This window comes from Haliotis rufescens, unplaced genomic scaffold (genome assembly GCF_023055435.1).
Source record: "Haliotis rufescens isolate VD_foot unplaced genomic scaffold, xgHalRufe1.0.p SCAF_15, whole genome shotgun sequence".
Classification (NCBI taxonomy): Eukaryota; Metazoa; Mollusca; class Gastropoda; order Lepetellida; family Haliotidae; genus Haliotis; species Haliotis rufescens.
In genome coordinates, this window is record NW_025963835.1 from 26,923,294 (window position 1) to 26,948,510 (window position 25,217).

Consider the following 25,217-nt stretch of genomic DNA (forward strand, 5'->3'; position numbering starts at 1 on the left):
CTCATTGTGATGAAAGGCACTCACATTTTCCAAGATGGAAATTAAAATGGACATTTATGATGAAGGCCCTTGTCAGCTAGGGAATCCCTACTGTAGTGGCACTGACGTCTCTTCTGCGTCTTGTAATGGGAGTCCACGAAAATGATGCAGAGAGTACAACAATAGTCCTTAAGACCTTCAAGACATCATCCATCCATGACAAATGAACAGGAATTTAGGACATTTTGTTAACATAAAAGAAGATAATATTTATTGCAGGAAACATTCCATTGAGGAACAGATGCAATTTTTAAATAAAATGCAATGTATATTTAACTACATGAACCTGCTTATAATGAAGCTGATACAGTTATGTTGATGAACACATTGGTGGCAGCGCTGGAGTGGCAGCAGCAGCGTAGATACAGAGGCGAGGCAGCAGCCTAGAGATGCAGCTGACTGGATCCAGTTTTACAAGACATGTATGTTTTAACTCTTGCTAATGAGTCAAAATGTCTGAACTCTTTGACCTTGATGTATCTGTTCAAGGTCATGTGTCGGCTCTAAAACAGGAAGTGGTAGGGCTGTGCAAGTTCGCTGCATCTGTGAATGTTGATGGTGCCTCATCAGCTCCGAAATCTATGTGGCCACTAATAGCCTGCCCTTCACTGACGTAGGCAACTTGTTCCTACACATGTATATTACCACAGTGCATCATCTTACCATTTAACCTAAATTTGGGGCAGCTGTCTGGAATTCTTCAACTTCGGGAAGTTGGTATTTTGACAAATTTCACTGGAGGGTTGTGGTCTGCCCTCCACATTGTGTCATTGTCTTGATGGATGCATACGACATCCATATCAATGAAAATTTAATTCAGACATGATTGTGGACAACCTTTAATCCAGAAACAGAAACTGTATTATTGTCATGATCTCACACCAGGAGGATGTTGGCACCATCTCACACAAGGGATATATTGGCACCATCTAACCAGTGAGACATTGGCACCATCTAACCAGGGAGACATTGGCACCATCTAACCAGGGAGACATTGGCACCATCTAACCAGGGAGACATTGGCACCATTTCACAGCATGAGAAATATGGGTACCATGTCACACAGGCAGCAATTGCCGCCATTTCACAGCATGGGAAATATGGGTACCATGTCACCAGGGAGACATTGGCGCCATTTCACACCAGTGAGATATTGGCATCACTTCTCAAAGAGATACAGAGTGGGGCAGGTGAGGATTGTTTATCTTCCATCAACAGACACTGACAGTTGCAGACCATCCATCATCACCTCCCGTCCTGGAAGCACAGTCCAAGTCTATTGGATACACCTCCCTACCTAGCAAGACAGGCCACCTTACTGGAATAACAGCATGATCTGTATGCAATCTGGAAATTACAGCTGACCATTTCTGCTTGTTGTCAAGGCTACTTAAATAGAAACTTGCATAAAACTACAGCCACAATTATCTCTTCAGAGTTCCTACGCCATCACTAAAACTGAACACTATCTGTCAAATATATCATGTTATTACTGGTCTATAATCTAAATGTCTGTTTTTCCCTACCATCTATTATTCCCTGCCATGCACTATTCCTTCACTAATGGCCCACATCGCCATGTAATAAACACTTGATATCCCCTCCTGATTGCCTGCAACAGTTCAGCTCAATTTCCCAGTTACAATACCACCCACTTTTTTCAATGTTATCATCCAAATATTTGAAGACTATCTTTATAAGGCCAATCTGTTTGGTGCAAATTCCTGGAGTGTTGGTTAAAAGATTTATTTATCTTTTTCTGTCGCAAAATCTCCAAACAAATTTTGTTAAACTCGTAACATTGCCCTCTGGATATTGTGCGATTTTTATCCCTCAGATTTTCACCTGGCAATAATTTGCATACCTCCTTCTGGCTACAGTCTCTGTAGTGGGACACCTGCTGACAAAGACTTCCTAACAACTGCTGTTTACACAATAGGAATTGCAACTGCCTCCAGACAGGGACATTTTACAAAGTTCAGCAAATCTCGAGTGATGTATGCATAAAAAACCTTTGAAATGAAGCCAGAACAATAGTAAGAATCTCAGAACAATTTCACCAACACTAACACCAGGTTTGGTTCAATTTATCCTAATTTGCAAGTTCAAATAACCTTCACAAAAAGCCACCCTATGACAGAGGAATAGAAGCTAAACTCCACGCAGGACTGTTAGCACATATCAGTGGATGAGGAGGATCCATTGTGATGGGTGACAATGCCAGCAAGGCCGATGGGCCCCATGCAGGGCTGATCAGCAAGCCGCTTTATCCGTGGACGACAAGACGACGGCAATGGAGCACAACCCATACTCGTGTGCCTATACTCTGCCTATTGTCCACAATGTGTCCCAGGATTTGGTGTTCAGTGATGCTTGTAAAAATAGCTGGCTCGTTTTTTTCCTTTCTTTTGACCTCTGGAGCTTGTGATATGAGTTTACACCTCCGTTATAGAGCTTTACGCAGGTCTTGAATTCTTTCCCCATCTTGTGAGACTATTCAATCCCTATCTTGTGAGACTATTCAATCCCTATCTTGTGAGACTATTCTATCCCTATCTTGTGAGACTATTCAATCCCTATCTTGTGAGACTATTCTATCCCTAGCTTGTGAGACTATTCTATCCCCATCTTGTGAGACTATTCAATCCCCATCTTGTGAAACTATTCTATCCCCATCTTGTAAGACTATTCAATCCCTCTCTTGTGAGACTATTCTATCCCCATCTTGTAAGACTATTCAATCCCTCTCTTGTGAGACTATTCTATCCCTAGCTTGTGAGACTATTCTATCCCCATCTTGTGAGACTATTCAATCCCCATCTTGTGAGACTATTCTATCCCTATCTTGTGAGACTATTCAATCCCTATCTTGTGAGACTATTCTATCCCCATCTTGTGAGACTATTCAATCCCCATCTTGTGAGACTAGTAGTTCCTATATCCGTTATGTGGCTCTATGCATGTTTATGCTTTCTCCCGACCTTGTTAGGCTGTGTTAATACGTCTGTTATATGGCTTACACAGGTCTTGTATATTTTCAGCATACATACGAGTCAGTCTGAGACACATCACTAGAGATTCCACTTCTTGTCACAAGATAACATATTTCTCCATTACGATTTTTCCTGTGAACTTTTTCTTCATCAACTTTTCTAACTTTTAACGATATTTTTACTGGGTTGCTGACAACTTCAAATGATAACAAAAGTCAGAAATTAATCACACCGCTGAACTGAATCAATTAGGAAAATATTTACTTTTTATTTTGATAGCTGTGGCGAACAGTTCCACGCAAATAACAGCAGCAGTCGCCAGGAAATTATTACCCAACCCGCGCACTGATTCAAATAAATGTTGCCACACACAACAAATAGTGACTATTCCTACAAAAGAAAAACCTGACCAGAATCTGTACAATACTTTCAATGGTCTGAGAACATGTTCTAGATTTGCCATACAGGGTGTCTGAGCAAGCTCTCGAAATAGATGTCTCTTAGCAATTTGTGGGTGGGAGTGAAGGTCATATATACACTAATGCAAAACCTGTTGTAGGGAAAGCTGCATGTCGGGCAGACAAGAGAGCGGGCCCAGGGGAATTACAAGTTCCCAATCAATGGCCATCATGACGTACTTAGCCCCAGTGGGAATACCGCCTCGGATCGTATTGAGGTCACCTAGAACTACACCATATTGATCAGTGCATCTTTCTTCAGAAATCAACATCTCTACACATGCATCGAAGCCTTTCCGGTCCTCATATATACCACCCTAGCTTGTCAAACGGTGGGATCGCAGGCGAAACAGTACTTATCTTCACGAATGATGTTTCAATAAATTTATCGAGAAATATTGGATGTAAATGAATCATGGTAGGTATCCTGCATAAATGCCGACTTGCATCCACATGGATAGTTAGTCCGAATTGGAATAGATTTCATTTGTGGCCCGCCATTGCTTATTTTGTGTAATAGAATACACTCATCCATCTAGATGAACACGTTCCAATACCATAACCTGATTTAGTCCATTTATCTATGGTGGTATGCCTGTTTACTCTGCTAATACTGTCTGCCTCACCCACTCTATTACTGGAATCAGTTGTGTCTCAAGCAGTACCTAGCAGCGATCAATCGACAGCGTATTGTGAGACACAAAGTCAGGATCGTATACATCGCCTCTTCCTTTGAAGTACCCATTATCCCCCACTGAATGCATTGTTATGTATGAACAATTTCACCAAAATTATCAAGTGAAATATAATCATATTAAAAATAAAATGCATTGCATTGGTCTCTTGATGTTTTCCAATTCATTTTCATTTTGATGCAAAAATATATTCAAAAAGATATAAATGAAAATATGTAAGACATGTCATAATTCTATCATGCATATTGCCAACTCTGACAATCTAAATCTACTCTTTAAAATGACTTATTGACATAACAAAAACATTATGAATGTTCAAATATATGCTACTGTTGGAACTACTTTCTACATACACCGGAACTACTTTCTATGAAGCGTGAAGCGGAGCCAGACTTGCCCAGATGTCGTCGCCATCGTCCACCAGAAGACAGAATGGTGTTCTCACCTCGCTACGCTGTCAACTTGGGCAAACACCGCGATATTGACTCCATCTCCAGGCAAAGATGGTCGCTCAGACTCCTCCGAAATATTGTGATTTGCCATCCAAAACCAGACGCCAAAACCACCGATCAATTCCAGCTCAAGTGATGTGACGTCCTTGTGGAAAATTACTTCCTTCACAAACATTGACAGTTGTCTCCAAACCCAAATCACAACTTGGCTTTGTCTCGGCCATTAATTCAATCTAGCTCAGTTTTCTGTCATTTGCAAAAGGCTTTTGCATCCTCACGATCAGTACTCCAAAGATTATCACATGAAGTCGGCCACCCAAACAATCATCTTCAACGTGGACACTAACTAGAGTCATAGAATGACGCCAATTGATGCTTTAATGGCAAACACCTAGAGGTGGCACATACTTGGACTCTTAATAGTTGCTGCATACGAGGAGGACACACATGTTGCAGCTCTGTGCCTGTCATGATCGTAGTAATTATCTGACACCATTCTCATTACAATCCACACCAGGCATCCCGCTACTCCAAGGAACGACGCAGCCTAAGTACTCCAGAATAGAATATCCTCCATGAGAAAATCACAAACCTGAAATGGTCTATCTAGATCTAACTACAACTATCAGCTATAAGAACCAAGAAGACTACAGTCATCACCTTTCTAGGACTACAGAACCATGAAGCGACTAAAGCAGCTACGTCTACTACAGTTGCTGTTACAACTACGACACCACCACTATGGCGGCAACGTCATCTACCCCAACTACAGCAATCACCAGATATACATCATGTAAGGTTTTAGAACAATGAGAAACATCTACAACTACAGTGCATCTCTAATACAAGAAGCAGCCGAACTGGGCCTGGAACTCCCCCGAACTCCGAGCGGAACTGGAGTGCCTTACTGTCGGGGTACAGTCTCCTTGGCTCACTCCTACCCAGACTGTCAGCAAAGCTGATCATATATTGCCTCTACAGCTAATAAGCATGCCTACTACAAATCACCCCTCATCCACGCATATAATACACCTTGCTCAGCGGCATGATGGGTAAAAGATGAACATTTAGCGGAGGGATGCAGTGAGCATTGACTAGAAGTAATAGCATGGTATGTAAGTGCTGTCTTCCTACCAACTACTATGCAGAGAATGTGAGAGAAAGCTGCTAGTAACGAGGCAGTCAACAGGCCGAGACTTCCAGCACCGACCCTCCTAGAGGGCAGTTGGGATGCTTACTGCTACTGTTAACATAGGATAAGGGAGCAACGCTAGGGTTTAACACTGGGGAATAACCTCTTCAGTTCAGGGAGACATACTTTGCCCATACATCATGATAGCAGCAACCTACATGATACAGTGCACATGTCTGCTAGAGGTTCCTCTGCGTGTCTGGCACAGATCTGGCTACAAGCAAACCCACACCCAGCCGGTTCCCCCTCTGGCCCTACCCCTCCTGCTCCTCCCCCTAGTCCAAGTTTAAACACCAGCTGTTTATTCTAGCTGCCGTTCAAATCATAAACTTCCTGGGATAAAGCTTTCTGCCATTTGCAGAAATAATCAGCAGCCTTGGCAGCAGTTGCCCATCATATTTAGTAACTTGATAGCTCAGTTTCAGATAATACTTTCCTTACAACTCCTCACTTTTTTCCTGACCCTAATCACTCTCCTACACAGCCAAAAATATAAAATTCTTCTTTGCACTGTTTATGTGCTACTGTGTAAATATTTAGAAATTCTTAATTTACCCTGTCAGTGTTACAGCTCCAGAAGAACTCAGTGTGGAATAGCAACTCCCTCCCTGTCACCCCCTTACATAACCCCCCAAACCAGGCCGCACCCCGGGTTATCTTCCCTTGAAACTGACCCGTCTATTTGTTTCTGAAATTCCTGCTGACATTTACTGGAAATATTTAGGGTTAGGGGTGAACATTTGTCCAAATATCATCATATGCTAGTCCTACAACACAGGGTCTCATGGGCTGGGTTGTCTTACACAAAAGCAACATCCTGATTCTTGCCTTTGCTTTTCTCAGTGTGTTCAGTTTCAGTGGGCGGTACCCCCCCTGCAGATGCATCTATTCGTGGGAACTCAGACTGGGTGAGAAAGGTTACAAAAATGTCTAGAACAGAAGCATGTTTCATGCTAATTTTTCTTCTTCCGTCATCTCTGACCAGGGCTTCTATTAATGGAGTGTAAAATCAGATGTATGTTACGCATTGGACAGAGAAACCTATTACGGGCAAAATGATTCCGAACTTTCCCTCATCAACTAATGTGTTTCTTTATTTTCAGTGCTGTTGATGAGCGAAGTTGCTGGATACAACTGATAGATCCACTCCATTGCCAAAATGATAGACCCCCTCTCCCCATTCACGTGAATAGGATCTCAATGTCCCAATCTTACAAGCCATCTTGTTTATTTGTGAGTACCCATGATGCAACAGTTGCTATGTTAACACACAAACCTCTATGTCTGTTGGTTGTCTTGTCAAACATAAGCATCGCGTCTTCAATCTGCAAAAATAAAAGACCACTTATTAAGATACTGCATTAACTCTTGAGAGTCTCACAAAACATAACATATATCACCGAAAATCAAAACATTTCCTTGTGCCAAAACACATCAACAGATTCACTTTTCCAGATATTCTATTTCATTAACACTTAAACAGCATTTGCAAAACAGTTATAAAGATATAAAAAAAGACATAAAAATACTACATGCTACATTCATCAACACACACCAGATAGGAAGTTACAATATTACAAAATGTATCTACAGTTGTTCAAAACAAGTCCTTAACCATAACTCAGACTTCCCATGTTATCAGAACTGTCATTTTGCCATTTTACCAAGTAAAACTACACAATCCAACACAATCATGCTCTTGGCTAACTGCAAGGCTAAATGAAACACTAAATGTTTAACTTATGTTAATAAAAGGCCGTATATAACAACAAAAAAACATGTTTTTTTCATAGTTACATCTCCATTATTTTTTTTTTGGGGGGGGGGGGGGGGGGGGGAATTATTACATGTTTAAAAAAAGGAGTTGCCACATGCAAATTCTTCATAACAGTCCATCAGGTTTGTCAATTTGAAATTCCCACAGCAGCTACATTTTTACTGCACTTTTATCGGATAATCGTCTGTCAATCATAATGTAGGTCAGCCAACAAGGCGGGATAAATGGAAGAGTTCACATTTTAAGTGGCCTCAGCAAAATTTGAATTGCGTGTGGGTGATGTACTGCCTTCCTGGAAAGTTCACCAGGAATTCCCGGCCTATAACTGCTGAATATGTCCAACATAATTAGTATATAACCAGGTCAAATGTACCAATGACTTAAAGACCTTTTGATTGGACGATTAAGATAATGGGTGGCCAGATGTGTTGAACGCCTGCTGGAGCTTCTATCCCAGGAGATGAGAAGAGTGACCTGTCCTATCACATCCCCTCAAAAACACTGGCTAACATGTATCTGGCATAGTGTTCTGATAGGCAGATATAGGTAAGCTGGTATATATGGAGATGACATGAGATTAATGGTTGATATATGCCACAAACTATCATTCTGAGGAAGAATATGTTCTTCGTGGTATTACACATTGAAATGGAAACAGTGCTTCCTCGAGTCAGGTTTTGTCAAGAAAGGTTCAAGGCAAAGCCCCACGTATAGCTTGCTGGCTAACAGCTCAGAGTCTACAGTACACAAGCCATACTTTATCATCAGCAATCATGGAACTTCCAGACAAGATCTGACAAGTGAAGAGTATCAAGGAATAGTAAGGGTGTGCAGTATTATCGGTATATCGGTACACTCAGGAACATTTTTCCCACGATACGTATCACAATATTAATTTTCCAAGCTGGATATATCGGGTGATTTTAAATAGTTTTTTTTATGACGTGTTTAATGTTATTTTCCTGCCAAATGCCTTCACTGCCCCGCAGTATGCATCCTGGTCCCCAAGATGGCTGCGTATTTATTGACTGAGTAAAAACTATGTTGTACCAGCATCTTATTTTGTTCCATTTATGAACTTCAATTCATACTTCAATGCATCAGATTGTTAAAAATTTAGAAATATATCATGATATGTATTGGAATATGGTCGTGTACATCGCAAAATATTGTGATACACTGTTAGCCTCCAATACCCATCCCTAAGGAATAGAAATAGGAATAGGAATGTTCACACCAAAAGACCTATCTCAGCTCCCATCTCAGTCCAAGTTAAGTTCCCGCCTTAGTTCTTGTTAAGTTTCCACCTAGGTCCTAGTTAAGTTTCCAACATAGTCCTAGTTAGGTTCCCACCTTAGTCCTAGTTAAGTTTCCACCTAGGTCCTAGTTAAGTTTCCACCTAGGTCCTAGTTAAGTTTCCACCTTAGTCCTAGTTAAATTCACACCTGAAATCCTAGTTAAGTTCACACCTGAAATCCTTGTTAAGACTGAGACTTGGCATATACGTTGGACCACAAGTCCCCAGCCCGCTGATATCGGACCCCATCATCCTGATTGTATGTTACACCATAGTCTCTGCTTCCTAATCAACTCTTGCCTAATATTCTGTCTGGGCGTACACCAGGTGGTCATATATAATGCATGCCTCCTCACAGGGTCTAACTACTGCTGGAGTTGCTTGGAGCCTGCGACCTCTAGGAGGTCAGAGCTGGAAGGTTATCACCATGAAATGTACTCCATGAATCCGACCATGAAATACCACAGCAATCTGGCTGTGCAACAATCTGTTCAAAATGCCATGAAAAGTCACCACAATGCCTGTCAATAATCCTCAACAACATCCTGCCCGACATAACCTTGAACTAGTGAGGTTCTGTAAGTGGTATATACTTGCATATCCCCACCCACAGCTTCCATCACTGCCAGACAAAGTTCAACTTCACCGTGCTATAAAGAGTCTATCTGTCTCCGAAATTCTATCTGTTTATGTTCCATAAGTACAATGTTTAGTAAATTTCTTGGCAAGTGTTCTTTAAAGATGCAGGGATGCCATATCAGCTTGTTTGTCTGTGGGTCTGTGTGATGGGGATAGCTGAAGCCAACCCACTGTTCCTATTGCAATGGAGTAGGCCTACCATTCTACCAGGTTCCCAGGCAGTTAATATAAAGAGTAAACTTTGCATTTTTACGCAATACAGCAGACACATCTGTTTTCAAAATTCTCTATTTTGAACAATAATACTCACATTCTAAAATTGTCAAATTTAAAACAAAATGAAGTAATTTCAATTCTTTACTTCACACGTTCTTATTCCTTGATTTCTTTTCCCCAATTCCCCATGGCCCTCAGCACTTGACAGATTGGGAGCTCCAAATTTTAATAATAACTTCACCAATTGATGAATGTTTCGCAACTTCAAAATTGCCTTTTTGGCTGGTTGGCGAAAATTGTTAATGTAATACTGTCTTTTCTCAACATTCACAGTGGAGGCGACACATGAGAAATAATTTGCCAGCTCACAATATTCCATTGTTTCACAATGCTGTCCAAACAACCCGTGCCAAATTGGATGGATAGACAAAATTCATCTTGGACTTGACAAACTCATCTACAAAGACATTTCCCGATTTCCCGAAAAAGACAAACACAATTCAGCTACTGGAGGGCAGCACTGTTGTGTTAGTATGCTGGCCTTCCTCTTGGTGCCCGAATTAACGAACAAACTTGGACTGACAGCATCACCACCTTTATTGACCTCCATGCAGTAGAGCGCTCGGGAGCCAAGATATTGTTCAGGCAAATCCCGAGAGAGAGACCAAAACAACCCTACCATATTAAACTTCCCACCACAGTCAACAAGCCAAGTCCTTTGCTAACAGTGTTTATTCAAAGCTGATCTTTCAATTACTTTCTACCAACTACATTAGAATGATTTTTGTTGTTGCTCATGGCAACGTTAATATTCCTTGCACTGGTGAAACACAACAATGACACTCATTCAAGCATCAGGTTCCACTGACTGAATTCAATATTACACAATAACATGTACCTGTGTATAAGTTATTACAATTGCACAACAGTCCCACCCAAAACGAACCCGTATTTTATTGAGCATTTAATTTGAACGCATCTAATATGGCTTAGGTCCCTGACATCAAAGTCACACTTACTGCTGTATCAGAGTATGGACAAATCCATCAAGGATGGAGCTTAATCATGGATCTTTTCTGTGACAACACTATTCCTACATCGCATGACACAAATGGCAGGCGTGTGACAGATTATGATGGATGAATCCCTCAGAGATCTTCTCAAAGCCCAACAGCACATCCCACATTTAGTACCGTTTAAAACCACCAAGAACAAAGGCATATTCATAAGGATTGGATCGGAGGAGACAGTCTCGACATAAAAGTGACAATGTTGTCATGATATCTACTTGTCCCGATGGGGTCAGGGAGTAATATATAGAAAAGGTGAAAGATCTGGATTGAGCTGCTGATATACCAGCCAACACTGATGCAATTTATTTGTCAAAACCTGCTAACAAGACAATTATGACAACCATAAGACAACTAGGACCACTTGCACAAAGCAGTTTTAGTGCTAACACTAGTTTAGTCTATTTTATAGTATGGGAGTTACGTTCATCTTAGCAGTAAGACTATTTAAGTTTATGTTAAAGAATGGGAGTTGCGATCATCTCAGTGCCAAGATGGCTTTGAACAAGCGGGCCATGTTAACCGAAATATTCATTTATACTAATATGGGGGTTTAAGTTTCTACACATACAACTGTTAAGCAAGTCAATGTATAGATGACCATTGTGAAGACACTTAACCATGACTTTGTGGGAATTCACAGAAAATAGTAACTAATACTGACATAATTCAATGACATTTTTCTACAGAAATCTTATTCTGCAAATGTTCCAAATTAGTGTGCACTGCTCCATTTAAACTGAATACATATTTTTAAGTTTCTATGTCTGTTCTCACTGTTGGCATTGCTTGAATGAATATTGTTTTACGGTACACTCAATTGTATTTCGTTAAACCCTGACGAAACAAACCAGTGGTTGACAGCACGACCATCGCCTAATATCATCCGAGTACAAAGACACACAAGCCAGCATGGCACGCGCATATTAAAACCATTCCTTCCCCATATTAATCAACAGTATGACAAAAATATGAGTAGTGGATCTATTCCGCTCTGGAATCCCCACAGGGTGGGTTAACATGGAGATGAATGCAAAATAAAGCACTCTCATACATGCAGAGAACTTCAGCGATTGACCGAGTGAACCTGATCTACTCCCACAATGCACCTCCCAGCCAACTGCCACGTCAATTACTGCTATTCCCAGAAATGCTGTCATTACGGGAACATCATAAATAACCTTCCACACAGATAGCATCTCGTTTTTATCCTCATTGTTTGAACGTATTTTTACCAAGGGAATTTGTAAACAATACTACCTTGCAGATTACTTAGCATAACCCCGGTTACACTTCCACCACCTCAGGGGTATATACCAGACAAAACAAGCATTACGAACACATGTGCATGGGAAGATGGACAGTTTTGTGTTTAATGTGATCACCTCAAGACCTGGCAGGCTAGACTCATGATTTTTTGTTTGTTTGTTTGTTGTTTAACGCTACAGTCAGCATTTTCCAGCTTTATGGCGCAGCCTGCAAATAATCGAGTCTGGACTAGACAATCCTGTGATCAATATTGTAAACAGCAATCCACGTAATCAGGGTACGAGGACACATTTTGCCGCAAGTCATCAACCTAGATCACCAGATTCATTTGGGGACAAATTTCAACCCAGAATCCCCACGAGGGGCAAGACTTGTGATGCTACTCTTTTGATATTCTAGTCACAAAGAGGCCAAAAACTATCCTTTTTGACAAGTTGGATATCAAGATAAAAATAATTTTAAGGTATGTTAAATCTTATTTTTCTATGAGTGAGCAAGTATGGCTGTAACATATTCTGAAATGAAACTTCTGCTTCAATAAACTCCATACTTTATCAATTTCGTATTTGATAAGAAGTGGAATGGCACATCAAAAAGTACGAAGGAATCTGTCAGTTGTTTTTAACACAACAAACATCTCTTCTGTCAACCAAACATTTTAACATTTAATGTGGAACTGTTTGGTTGAACAGAACACATAGCAATAAATAAATACTTTCTTGGATGCTTGAGAATAGATGTGTCACTGTGAAGTTTTGCATTGATCTAGGACAAGAACTTGTGTGGGTTTCTCGAGAACTAGACGGAGACGTACACCCTCTGTCACAACAAGCAGACAAAAAACAAATAACCAGGCACTTCAAGGAACATGTTCCAATCTTATCTCATACCTCACAAATTTATGCAACTAATTTCTCCTCCAAAACTGAAGTGCTCCAATCATTGCTAGCAGTAACAGGACGACAATATTCAATATGTTTTCTACCGTCGCGTATAAAAACTTGCCACCTCTTTCCTGCGGAGGTAATTGAATGACAAGTGTGGGTTCTAAATGACTGCAAGTAACATGGCGGAATATCTACTAGACATCCCCTGCAAGCTGACAGGAATTAGCTCAAATCATATACATTGCTTTTATTTGAAAACAAATGAATGCACGTCTAATCTAGCAGTATTTCTATGCCCCTTATTGCGATGTAGTTATCATGGTGTAATAGGGACATGACATCAGGCCAATAACCCTCAAAGGACCTCCTATTTATTGTCTCTGCAAATGTTAAACAGGCCTCGCACTCGCACTCAATCAGTGCTTAGGTGGCTTCTCATCTCCCTGCCTCATATCAAAATCATCTTTTTTAATGCCTCCAAATTTATTCAATGTCAACATTGACTGTAACTTGCCTGAAACCTTAAATCTAACTTAACTGTATCACCAAATTTCTGTTCACTTCAATTATGAGCTCCATTTCTTGATTATGTTTCGAATATGGTTCCATAAACGGAATGATAACTGAGAAATTTAGCATATGTAAATTGGACACATTGTCAAGTTATTCTCAGATCCTAAGGAATCATCCCTGTGTTGATGAACAGTATTGCAAGGCCATTTCAGACGCATCCTTCGTGGGACATAGCCTCTATGTTTCCACCCTGTGTGCTCAAGAACAGGATATTGATCAACTACAAAGAATCCTGATCATTAATGAATATTCTGAAAGGGAAGAACAGCTGCCTCAAACTAAAATATAGAAGCGCTCACAGAGAGCCACAGCACTACAACTGTGCAGAGCTCTAGACAGATGGGCCTTGCAGCTCCCATGGGGCACAATTCAAAACTTCGCCAGAATCAAGAAAAACAAACGTTGGCTTCAATATCATAATCATCTAAAATCCATAGTCAATGATGCATTAGTATTGATAGTTAACAGGCATAATAATTTCCTCTATTTATTTTTATCACACACATAAATGATTTTTTCGTTAATTTATTTTTAGGCGCAATAACAAAGCATATGCAAGAGTCAAGAGTGCCTAAGAATTTTATCGCACAATAAATATTTTTTCGTTGATCCCTTTTTTTTTCACATGAAACAAGGTATACACAAGGTCAAGATGGCATTGAGTTTTCTCTTATTATTTTCACACAAAGGGTTGAAGAAATGAGTTTTTTAGGAACATAACAAGTTTCATGCAAGAGGGTCAAGATGTCATTTGTAAAGTGTCTTTGTAAATTATTCACAACATCTCAAGTGCTGTGATTCATCTCCTGTGTGAATTTCAGACAAACACCATGTAGACATCAATGTCACGGAGTCTCATACAATACAGTAGCGTACAGGAACATCTACATGTTAACTGACTGCCCCGGGCAATTCACTGCATGGAGCTTGATAAACTGGGGTCAGAGTGAAACTAGAGATAGATTATGATAAAGAGGCAGTTTGCATCCCGCCATAAAGCAACAACATGAAACGGGGACAAAAATTTATGATGACAAATGTGACCCTTTTGGGGTGGTGTCCCAGTGTTAGCCCTATACAAGGTGGTGGGATAACCCTTTCTGTGCCCATTCATGCCTAACTCACAAACCTCATTACTTCATGGTCCATGTTCAAGCTGTACACTTTATCAGCTTCCATATTTACCAGTGTAGCAAGTATGTCAGAATATGGGCCTTGTTCAACCTTAACATTTTTTTCTCAAAGATCACAAGGGGTAATTTCGGTGGCATTTTAGTCCTATTTCCTGCCTGCTCCGCCATACTTCCCCGGTTATAATGGTTTAACTGCTGCCGCAGATCACGTTTCCGTGGTGACACCCGATACGAGTGAGAATATAGACTATAGGTATTGGAGTGTCGCGGCGCACTCCTCCCAGCCTGCACTCCCCTGACCTAGCCACTGCCTTGTGTATTAACAGCCGTATTCACCGGCCCTTATCACACACCGGTATTAATAACATGTACAAACATACCTTCACTTGCACTATATCTTAGCCTGACAATCAGCCCTTTATTGTTCAATCTGAATTTAGCCAACTTTAAGAATGTGATCATGAAGCGCCAATGACGCATGGGCACCTTAGATTGGCAAAAACTACTGGAATTGAACAAGCATCTTTTTCCAAGGTGTTTTTTGGCTGCCTACTTTGAAGAAAGTTCAGCAACTTTCCCTCCAGCTAACTATCCCCACATTGTACTGAATAATTGATAGCTTGAAATTTGAAACTTATTTACTGGTGAAGTATTGCTGGAGGCCTTGTTCTCACTGCAATGACCTTATGTGCAACGTTCATACTAAAGTCTTGATTACTTTTTATAGTCAAGCAAATTCTCACTTTAAAGTGCTCTTCAAGTTGAAACATGTGGTTTGCTTAATATAATAGCAAAATGCTACCAACCCATTTGTGTTTTCACTAGAATAGAACAGAGTTGTATTGTACATAACACCCTCATGGGGCAGTGTACATGTGTCATACAAGCTTCATCACTCTATATCTACTAACACTTGTCCACACATCTAAATACCAGGCGATCAGTAGCCACAAGCAAATAAGTCTAAGCAGCAATTTCCATTCAAAAATATTTTCCTTTCAGTTTGATATTGGAACAATCAATGTCCATTCTTTCCACATGAGGACAATTAGTGCTGTGATTCCAGGTGGGTGCCCTCAACCTCACCCCTCCCTGTAGCACTCAGACATGCCTGTCTCCCCCCACACAGCAGCCTGCCTACAGACAAGCCCCTCCCCTATCCAGCGCCCCTGCCCCTGCCCCTCCTGTTACCACCTCACACCCATAACCTGGCCACAACCCTACAGAGCAGTACCTCCCAAAATTTCGCCTCTTGACACAATATAATCAAAGCAATATTTGTATTTGTATTGTGTATATCAATGTTTTTAATTAGTCATGTTCATGTTTTGTACCCTGCCCCCTGTGGTTGTTTATGTACAATAAATCTTCTTCTTCTATATCCTTCCCTTCTAACACTGAAAACCTGACTACCCTCAACCTATAATATAGTTTCCAAGTAACATACAGATTTCCTGAGAACCAATTCCCCTAGAGACAATGCACTGGAAGAGCTGTTCTGTCAGTGTCAACACTCCCGACAGGTCTCTTGATGTCCACGGAAACATCCTCCCCTCTGGCAAAGAAACAATCAGGGACACTTGCTGGTTGATCACTTGAAGGAACATCTAACCCTCAGCCACTGCAGTCGGCACATCACAAGCCTGGGGTCTACTGGTCATCACCAGCTAATCAGCCCACTTCAGGAGACAAGGGCCCTAGCCTCAGTCCCTTGTCCACCAAAGGAGTATCACAAATGTATTGTACAAAATACTTCACAATACCACAAAGGTCTTATTTCAATGACAATCAGAGCAATAAATTTTTTCTATTTTCAGCATATCTTCATTATCACAAGAATCCCCTTTACTGCATCTTTAAAACGAAACATTCATTTATATGATTACCACCAGTAAACCTTCCAAAATTTTATCATTAAAAAATAATCTAAAATAATGACTTTTCAGAGTCAGTGGATTTGGAGAATGTGTTTTAACAAGAAGTGCTCATTTCTGTATAAACTAATGCACATTTTGCTCGTCAAATTAGAAAATTCGTTTGAGAAAAAACAACATCCTCTGAATGGGGCAAATCCCTCGATGGCGTCACTTGATTGGCTGTCCATGATGGCAGTGGCGGGAGCACACCACAGTGCACAACTGCAACCCCTACCTCCGCTGATAATGACGGAAGACAGAAGAGCGAACATGGGCTCACATGAAAGGACAACAAAATGAGTCCAAGATGGCCACCATGTTGGGAGTTTCATCTCCTGAGCTGGCCCAGGCGACCATGTTTGAAGTGGTTGCCCCCTGCAGTGACCCAACAACATTCAATCTGGGCATCCAATGATGGCCAAATTAAATCGCAGCCCGAATTCATCACAAGTCTTGGAGTCTGATTGAGCATAGAGGAGGGTTGGAAATCAGGCAATTCAAGAAGAACTCTCACCAAATGTGCCATCAAGTCGAAACTGAATGATCAGCGAAGGCTCATGGGACAGGCAAACTGAAGGGAGTGCTTCCACACTAATCAGGTCAGTGACAAAAACACGAGATGTCCTGGCTGGTTAAAAAGAGCAAGATGGCTATACAAGTAACCATTCTCAAATGTGCTGAAGTCAGCTTTCTTGACGATTATTTAACCGACATTTGCAAATACTGGAAAATTATTTCATTTAGGTGGCTGCTTGGTGACTTAGCTTCAAGAATACGACTTCATTCAGAAACCTTTTTAATCATTTTATCTCTTTGGAAAAACCACAGTGTTCCTGTTTCCTGATAGACACTGTGATTGATGTGCATATCGCAGCACAGATGGCTAACGTCTTCAAGTCACAAAAAATTATGCTGCTTCTACTACAGATAAATCTACTTTCTTTCATGACAATTTATTCCCCGTGTCTTCATCAGGCACAGCGAAATTCAATCTTTCTGTCCAAGTATCGTAGCTGACAAAACAAAACTATCGTGAGCCACACGGAAATGGACACTTGTAATAAAGAGTGTAAATACAAAGGGAGATAACTCAATAATGACGGGTCAATCAGACTCTTAGATCAGCCTCAGAGGCAGCTATGATTGAAGAAAAGCAATATAGGTATTGACTAGTTCCAGGGTATTATATCATACTTGTATAAGTACACCAGGACCTACAGTGCAGGAGAACCACTGCAATAAAAACTTGGAAGACAAACCACCAGATCACAGCAAACATGTCTGTCAAATATTGCACTATCACATAACTGTTTCACCAACGAATACGACAAGGCTAAATTGTTTTATCAGGAATTCCCAAACTGAGTTTTAAGTTTGCATGAGCAAGATTGCCTTCCTTTGACTGGCTGTGTGGGGCACCGCGCCGAGTCAATCCCATATCAAGGGGAACATCTAGCGAGAACTGTAGTATCAAGAATTTCACGAGCTACCAGGTTTTTGCTGCTCTACAGAAATCGGAATAATTGCATTTATTGATTCAATGGAAAATGCAGTGAATCAAATCCACTCTTGGGTTTCCAGGCTGATCCGCTTCTATTTATACCACAGGAGGAGAAGATGAAAATTAACTTTTCCTCAGTAAATAATAATTGAATTCAACTCTCATTCAGCTCAATTGATTTTACTTCACTGGTGCTAGTGCAATGGTAGTTTTAAACATCTGAAACTGTTGGTAAATTACTCGAAAGTTGACCTGAATGAAATTTAACATTTTTGTAGCCAAAATAAATTAAATTATCCCGCAATTGAACTCAGTTGTTGATTTATGGTATGTCTAAATGTCAGTGTTAATCCACAGAGAACTGTCACTCTCGGAGGTTAAAACAGGGGACAAATTGAATTGGAATTGTAGTCTTCCTGGCTGGCCTGGTGGTGATGCACTGGTTACAATTCACCAGATTAGCTCTTCAATAAGAAGTCTAATTTAGTAGAGTGACTAGTTTTGCCTCACATGCACTCTGCAGCACTCTGTGTAAGCAAAGTAGAGTTAATTGAGAGAAGTCCCTAATAACTGTAGAACATTACCCAGTTTGGGGGAGATACCCAGTTGGCAGCCCCTGGCCTGATCCGAATAACTGAATTTTATCTCTTTCAATTTAGATGCAAAATGGCTGTCCGTGAGTAAATAAGCTACTTTCCTGAAACAAATTGGCACGACTGGGACTAGAAGTGTCCCTTCTGTGTTTAAAAATCCCACAATGATGACAATTATAAAATAAATGTCCGAAATTCACCATATGTGAGAGGCAAAAACTCTACCCAATCAAATTTTGTTAACATAATATTTTTTAATAATTAGAAAAATCAACTTCAACTGAGTGTGTTATTTGAAACTCAAAGCCATACACTTCTCTGAGCACAACTAATGAATTTGAGCTTCTTACAGTAAGCCACTGTTCTCTCACAAAACAAGAGCAGTCATGCCCTGCCAGTATCCTGAATACACAATGCAACCTCTGTATTTTGTCTACCAAATAGGGCAAAAAGATGGCCGACACAATAAACTATTTTCCCTAAGACTGACAATAAATGAAACTAAATTTTCTGACTGGCGATTCATGAAGTTATCAACTCATGCAATCATTATCTTGTACACGCGCTGGACCCAAAAAATTGCTCCATATATTTACCACTACCAAGATGTTTCCCCTTCATAAAGTAAGTCAAAATACTACTTTCCTACTGCTCTTCACAGTAAGTGTGAATGGCTTGCTTCACTTCTCACCATCTATTGATTTTTTTTTAGGGTCGGGCTTATCATGCTTTGTGTCAATTAATCACAACTTTCAAGGCCAGAGGTAGCCTATCGTTAAAACATGCAGTTGGGTTGTGTTACCTTGCGTGACTGCATTACCTTTAATCAGCAACTAACAATCACCTGTGTTACCATAAATAAAACAAGCCCAGATGGCAGGACCTGCACAAGCTTACATTGATGCTAGTCTCAAGGAAAATATTTACATGACCACAATTAAATGCTGTTTCGAAATTAGTATTTTTATTATTCATGATTTGAGGAAAACATTTTTAGATAAAACTTAATAATTATTGGGGAATAAAAAAAGATCTTACTGGCATTTCACTACAGATTTTAAGATACCTAAATCCTAATTCAAATCCCTACATTTTACAATTCTATTCTAATTATTTGGGGAAGATATCAGAAGAAGGTAAGCCTTTATTACCCAGTACAAATAACCAAAAGAAAACTAATCACAAATGACAAAATAAAATTGTACACTCTCGTCCCCGATCTACGTATGTTATTGAAACATTGGGTATTTTATGGTATATATACATCATATTATCAAACGAACATAGTTGATAGGACAGTAGCATCAGGATGGCAGAAAAAGAGCCCGCTGTGATCAGCCGATGTGGAGGAACATTCATCACTGTCTCCAGAATTAACACGCTACTTCTGTACTCACATCGCCATATTTGGAGAAGTAGTTCTTGACATCTTCGATTGTCGTTGAGGCGGATAAACCTCCCACGAATATCTTCTTGGTTCTTGTCACCATCTGAAGTAAAAGAATGGATCCATTAGTGACCAATTAGTACTGCATCAAGAGCATCATGAGAGGAGGAGCCATAGTGGGTTGATACCGTACATCACTATCCGACATTCATTTCTCACTCCAAAATATTTTCATTTCTTATTATTCTTCCTGAATTATTTTTTTAATCAGCTACACATTATATGCCAGGTATTTATCTAGACCTGATCAGAGGCCGATGTTCGGTCCCTAATTCACAGCAAACAAAAACTGAACTTTCCAAATTGGAAATATAATTTCCTAATTCATGTTAATAAGGTTGTAGCTTGTACCAACAGAGTGGAAGAGGCTTACTTTGGAGTGCTACATTACTGCAATTAATGCAAATTTAAAATAACTCAAAATTTACGAATTTACTGACAAAATAACAATGTTTTCCCAACTGGCCTCCAACGGTCTTAGTTTGGAAAGTGACATTCCCAGCATACACCACATGACTGTTGCTTAATAAAACTAAGATAATGTCCGAAGTAATTCTTTTTTTACTTCTCTGCGTAAGGTTTTTATGGCTGTTCTGAAGATGACCTGGCAATATTTTTATATTCTTATTAAAGGATTTTGTTAAATTTGTTCTGCCTGACTGATGTTAAAGGCAAACTTAATACACAAATACTTCATGCCTAAAAATTTAGTATTCAAACACTGCAGCTATGGCCATTGCACATAGTGAAAGTTATGACTCCTCTTTCAGGGGTCATCTAGTTACCCTACCCACAATATCACTCTGAGTCAATCGTGCCTCTACATATGTATGAGGTGTGCCTTGGCTTTTCTCTTTCAGAAACAACCAAATCGACAGATTGTAGTTCACAGGAGAACCGACAGCAGATCAAATTCCGATTAGAAAGAAAGTCATTTTAAGATTTGATGGCTTGTCTTTTATCAGTTCATTCCTCGACACCTAACACAGTGATACACAACTGCACAAGTGGTGAAGTAGAAGACGAACATTTTCTACAATGGTATCTCCTGTATCAATCCTTCAGATCTTGCCAACAATCACCACTCAAAAGCTTAAATTCACATCTCAAAACAATGTTTTCATTTCTGTTTCTGCTGCTAAAGTGTTTCAAATGTCGTACGCCAAATGTTTATTTCAAGATCATCGGCATAATCTACAATAACACATGTTACCAGTTTAGAAAACACTCCTTGTAACTGCACATACGTGAACTGATTATGTCTAGTTTGGTATCAATATATATGTATAATTGTACCAAATATACATTACATAAACTACATACCATGTCCCATGAGGACATTCTGTACAATAAACTCCTATCCTATCCTATCCAATCCAGAGCTAACCTATCTTCCAACTCGAGGAACATTGCTTTCCTAGCTTGTTTACAAGACAGTTTTCGAATCAAATTCATCTCAGCATTAATATGTTATATAACTCCACGACTGAAGCAGAAAGACATTAAACAATTGACACGCATTCTGAAGAAGTGTTTGATGACAAATGATAGCAACATTCCCTGATTGACTGTACAAACCATTTGGCATCAATATATACAAACATAATTCAGGTTTGGGGCTATTATCTGGTTGATGAAGGAGCCCAAGATAAGGAGGAGCTTGTTTCAGGATTAAAATATTCCAATCTGTTATTGTGAGAAATAAATTGCACAAAAAACTGACATTGCGATACATCACGTCCTGTAAAATGCAGTATGCTGGGGGAAAAGTGTCAACCTGATTTCAGCCTCTCTCCTATTTTAACAACTATCAAAAGCTACTTTTTCTACATATGATATTCAGACTTGAATTACACCACATACAATTCATTTCTCACACATTTAACACTGACACAAAATCAATCCTGACAGTGAAGCATTACTCTGTTGTTTGTAGAAATACTACCATTTAGTTAGATCGGCACAGAGAAGGAGAATTCTAGACAAGTCCGCGTTCAGTCCTTATCAATGCTTGAACCACCAACCTCCTCAATTATGTAAATCACCAATGTGAGGAACATTCATCTTAGCAAGCGTGATTGAATTCCGATCTATCAATCCGAGCTAGGATAACTTTAACTGCCTGACAAAGGTAGCTCTCCACGGCCTTAGACCGACCTAGCCTTTAACAACACATCACTACTGTCTTTGATGAAGCGAGAAAAATGCAATTTTTAAACTTTTCTCACCTGAGGTTTAGCTGACCCCACCCACATTGCGCACTTCTCCTGGTTTTGAATCAGACTGAAATGTCTATCCCAGTGTATCCCACTGCTACCACCACATTATTGGAAAATGCTGGGCCTTTTGTAATGCAGAGAAAGGCATCACCTTGGCAACCCCTATGCATACACAAAACCCGTTCATCTACGCAGCTCAACATAGCCGGCCGATCAAACAGTGAACAAAAGAAAGGTATATACATTGTATAGAAGGCCCTTCGTGCCTATTCAGACTTGTGTCGCAGCAAACTTTCCCACCTTCAGTATAAAAGAGCTCAGCAAGGGCGGGCAAACACTGCCAACTGTGACCTGATTTGAGGTGCACTGGAGACATTTATACTTCATATTCCGTGTAAAGACTCTTTTGTTTACTGTCTCACAGTTGCACCTGGCAACCTGGAAACCCCCCCCCCTCCCTCCCCCCACCAATACACAAATAACTACACAAGTCAATATCCATGTATCTATCATCAAATCCACCTCTGAATATTGCATCCCCTTAAACCACTGCCGGCCTAGCCATAAATGACACATCTCCGGTCTGTACTATAAAACAGAGCTGGAGACATTGATGTGCTCCCCATCTCCAGCCACTCCCCCCATCGTCTCTCGAAGCACCTAATCATCATTATGTTAATATGAAATCTGTGTTTTACTGCCAGGGTCCTACAAACCAGCTGCCATGTCAAATCCACGTTATTTCCCGATCCGCCTCATTAATGCATCTCTGTCAGATCTAATATTAATACACCTTGTTTAGAATACAATTCATACACTTTTATTGTTCGGAAAATGGATTTTTTTCCTAATGTTATCTGAATAAGGTTGCATTGTTCTGTTAACAGAATGGTATTGTTACATTAGTGGGGAGTTTTGTTTGAAGCCTGGCTAATGGTGGATGATACGATACATATCACAATACTTAGGTCACGATACGATATGTATCGCCCTACACATATTTGTGTCAAATCATGTGGAAACTTCTCGACCATAAATATTTCAGAGCAGGTTCCAAAGGAAGAGCTAGCTGTAGACACATGTTCGTAGCAGCTCTTGAACTTGAAAAGATAACTACAATACATTTTGCAATATTTGACTGTTAAAAACGCTCATTTACTGGGAGGTCATTAACTGAGAAGCAAGTAACTTATTTCAGAAAGTGTATCGTCTTGTTTTGATACAGCAAAAACGTATTGTGTATTGTATCGAAAACTCACAATGCACTGGTGAAAGGGAAGAGGTGCAAGAGAGTAGGACATCTTGAGGGAATATCAGTCAGTGCAAAAACAGTGGATACGAGAGAGTATGAGAGTACAGGATATAAGAGAGTGAAAGTACAGTAAGAGTGATTGAATGAGTTGGGTTTAACACCGCTTTTAACAGTATTCCAGTTATATCACAGCGTGTCAGTGTGGGAGGATAGCCTGAAGTGATGCAGGTCTTAGAGGTTTACCACTTCGATGAAACCCACAAGGATGGGTATGGTGCTGACAAACCTAGAAACATAATCAGGGATTCAAACCCACACTTATAGGTTTATGGCATGCCAAGGGATGCAACTCTGCACAGCTAATCACAGCGCCTTAGACGACTGGGCCACCAATGCTCCCACAGTAAGTATGAGAGAAGTTTATTGACATAATAATCTCTTCTGCAGTAGCCAATCAAGCGACCACTGAGTGTAGAAGAAGACAGTCACACCTCCTGCAACACTCCACGTCTCCTAAGCCCAGATCAATTCACATTTCAGCCGTATTGAATATCAAAGAACATAAACAAAACCTTGCACAAAAGAACAAACAGTTATATGCAGTAAACTGACGCTCTCCAGGAAGATAGCAAAGAGGGTTTTCTTGTTCAATATTCGGAAGGTTGGAGTATTTTCAGCTCTGTAGTAGCAGCTCCTTTGAATAATTGATCAGCACAAGGCGTTACATTCCTAAACTATATCCAATATGAAACAGCAAATCAAGTCTCAGGGGAAATCTACAGCACACCGGTCCTCAACGATACATTTTGCTTTCGCAGTGTTCCTTTACAACAAGACAACCCATCTTTCATCATTCCATGGTCACATTACTTTTGTTGAATTGAGTTAGTTGAAAAAAACTGATGATAATTTCTCTGACAGTGTGGTTTGTCTCAATCAGTGTTAGAAATAAAAGCTGTAGGGCTTTGTCATGGCTCTACTCATGAAAACAGTCCCGGAACATCCAAATATACAGTTATGAGCTTAAAAACAACACATACTGCTCTTTCGAAAAAAAAGGAACATGAATACATCTGTCGGTCATAACCATGTAATGCAAGTTTTCATGCAGAGTGATCCTGTATTGCTTAAAATATCATGAAAGTGACGACTACATTAGTCGGAGACACCTCCTCCCACAGATGCTAATGTTTCATAACTGTTTCCCATCAAGCACAGCTAATAGTGACACAGTGTCAATGCTGATATCTTGTCTCATACATCAAGCATGTACTGTTTCCCTAGCCAAGTACTACTGTTGTGATGACTGACTCCAACACTGACTGGGAGCAGGACCTGGTTAGTATCATGGAGTGAAGGATGTCCCGGACGACTACTATGACCTGACCAACATACAGGTCTTCATATCATACAGTTCTGCCCATCATACAGTTCTTGGACCTCAATCTGCCCATCATACAGTTCTTGGACCTCAATCTGCCCATCATACAGTTCTTGGACCTCAATCTGCCATCATACAGTTCTTGGACCTCAATCTGCCATCATACAGTTCTTAGACCTCAATCTGCCCAGCATACAGTTCTTGGACCTCAATCTGCC

General features: G+C 40.2%; 1 protein-coding gene across 6 annotated transcripts in view; it reads right to left on the reverse strand.

The window, feature by feature from the left end:
• LOC124140201 (RNA-binding protein Musashi homolog 2-like) overlaps positions 1–25,217 on the reverse strand; it is a 90,032-nt gene that overhangs the window by 45,074 nt on the left and 19,741 nt on the right. For all 6 annotated transcript variants that reach the window (XM_046507618.2, XM_046507616.2, XM_046507621.2 and 3 more), the window contains exons 6-7: positions 20,098–20,190; positions 7,106–7,154 (exon numbers count right to left, since the gene is read on the reverse strand). In XM_046507618.2, coding sequence (XP_046363574.1) covers positions 7,106–7,154; positions 20,098–20,190 — 142 coding nt within the window. The remainder of the gene's footprint in view (positions 1–7,105; positions 7,155–20,097; positions 20,191–25,217) is intronic.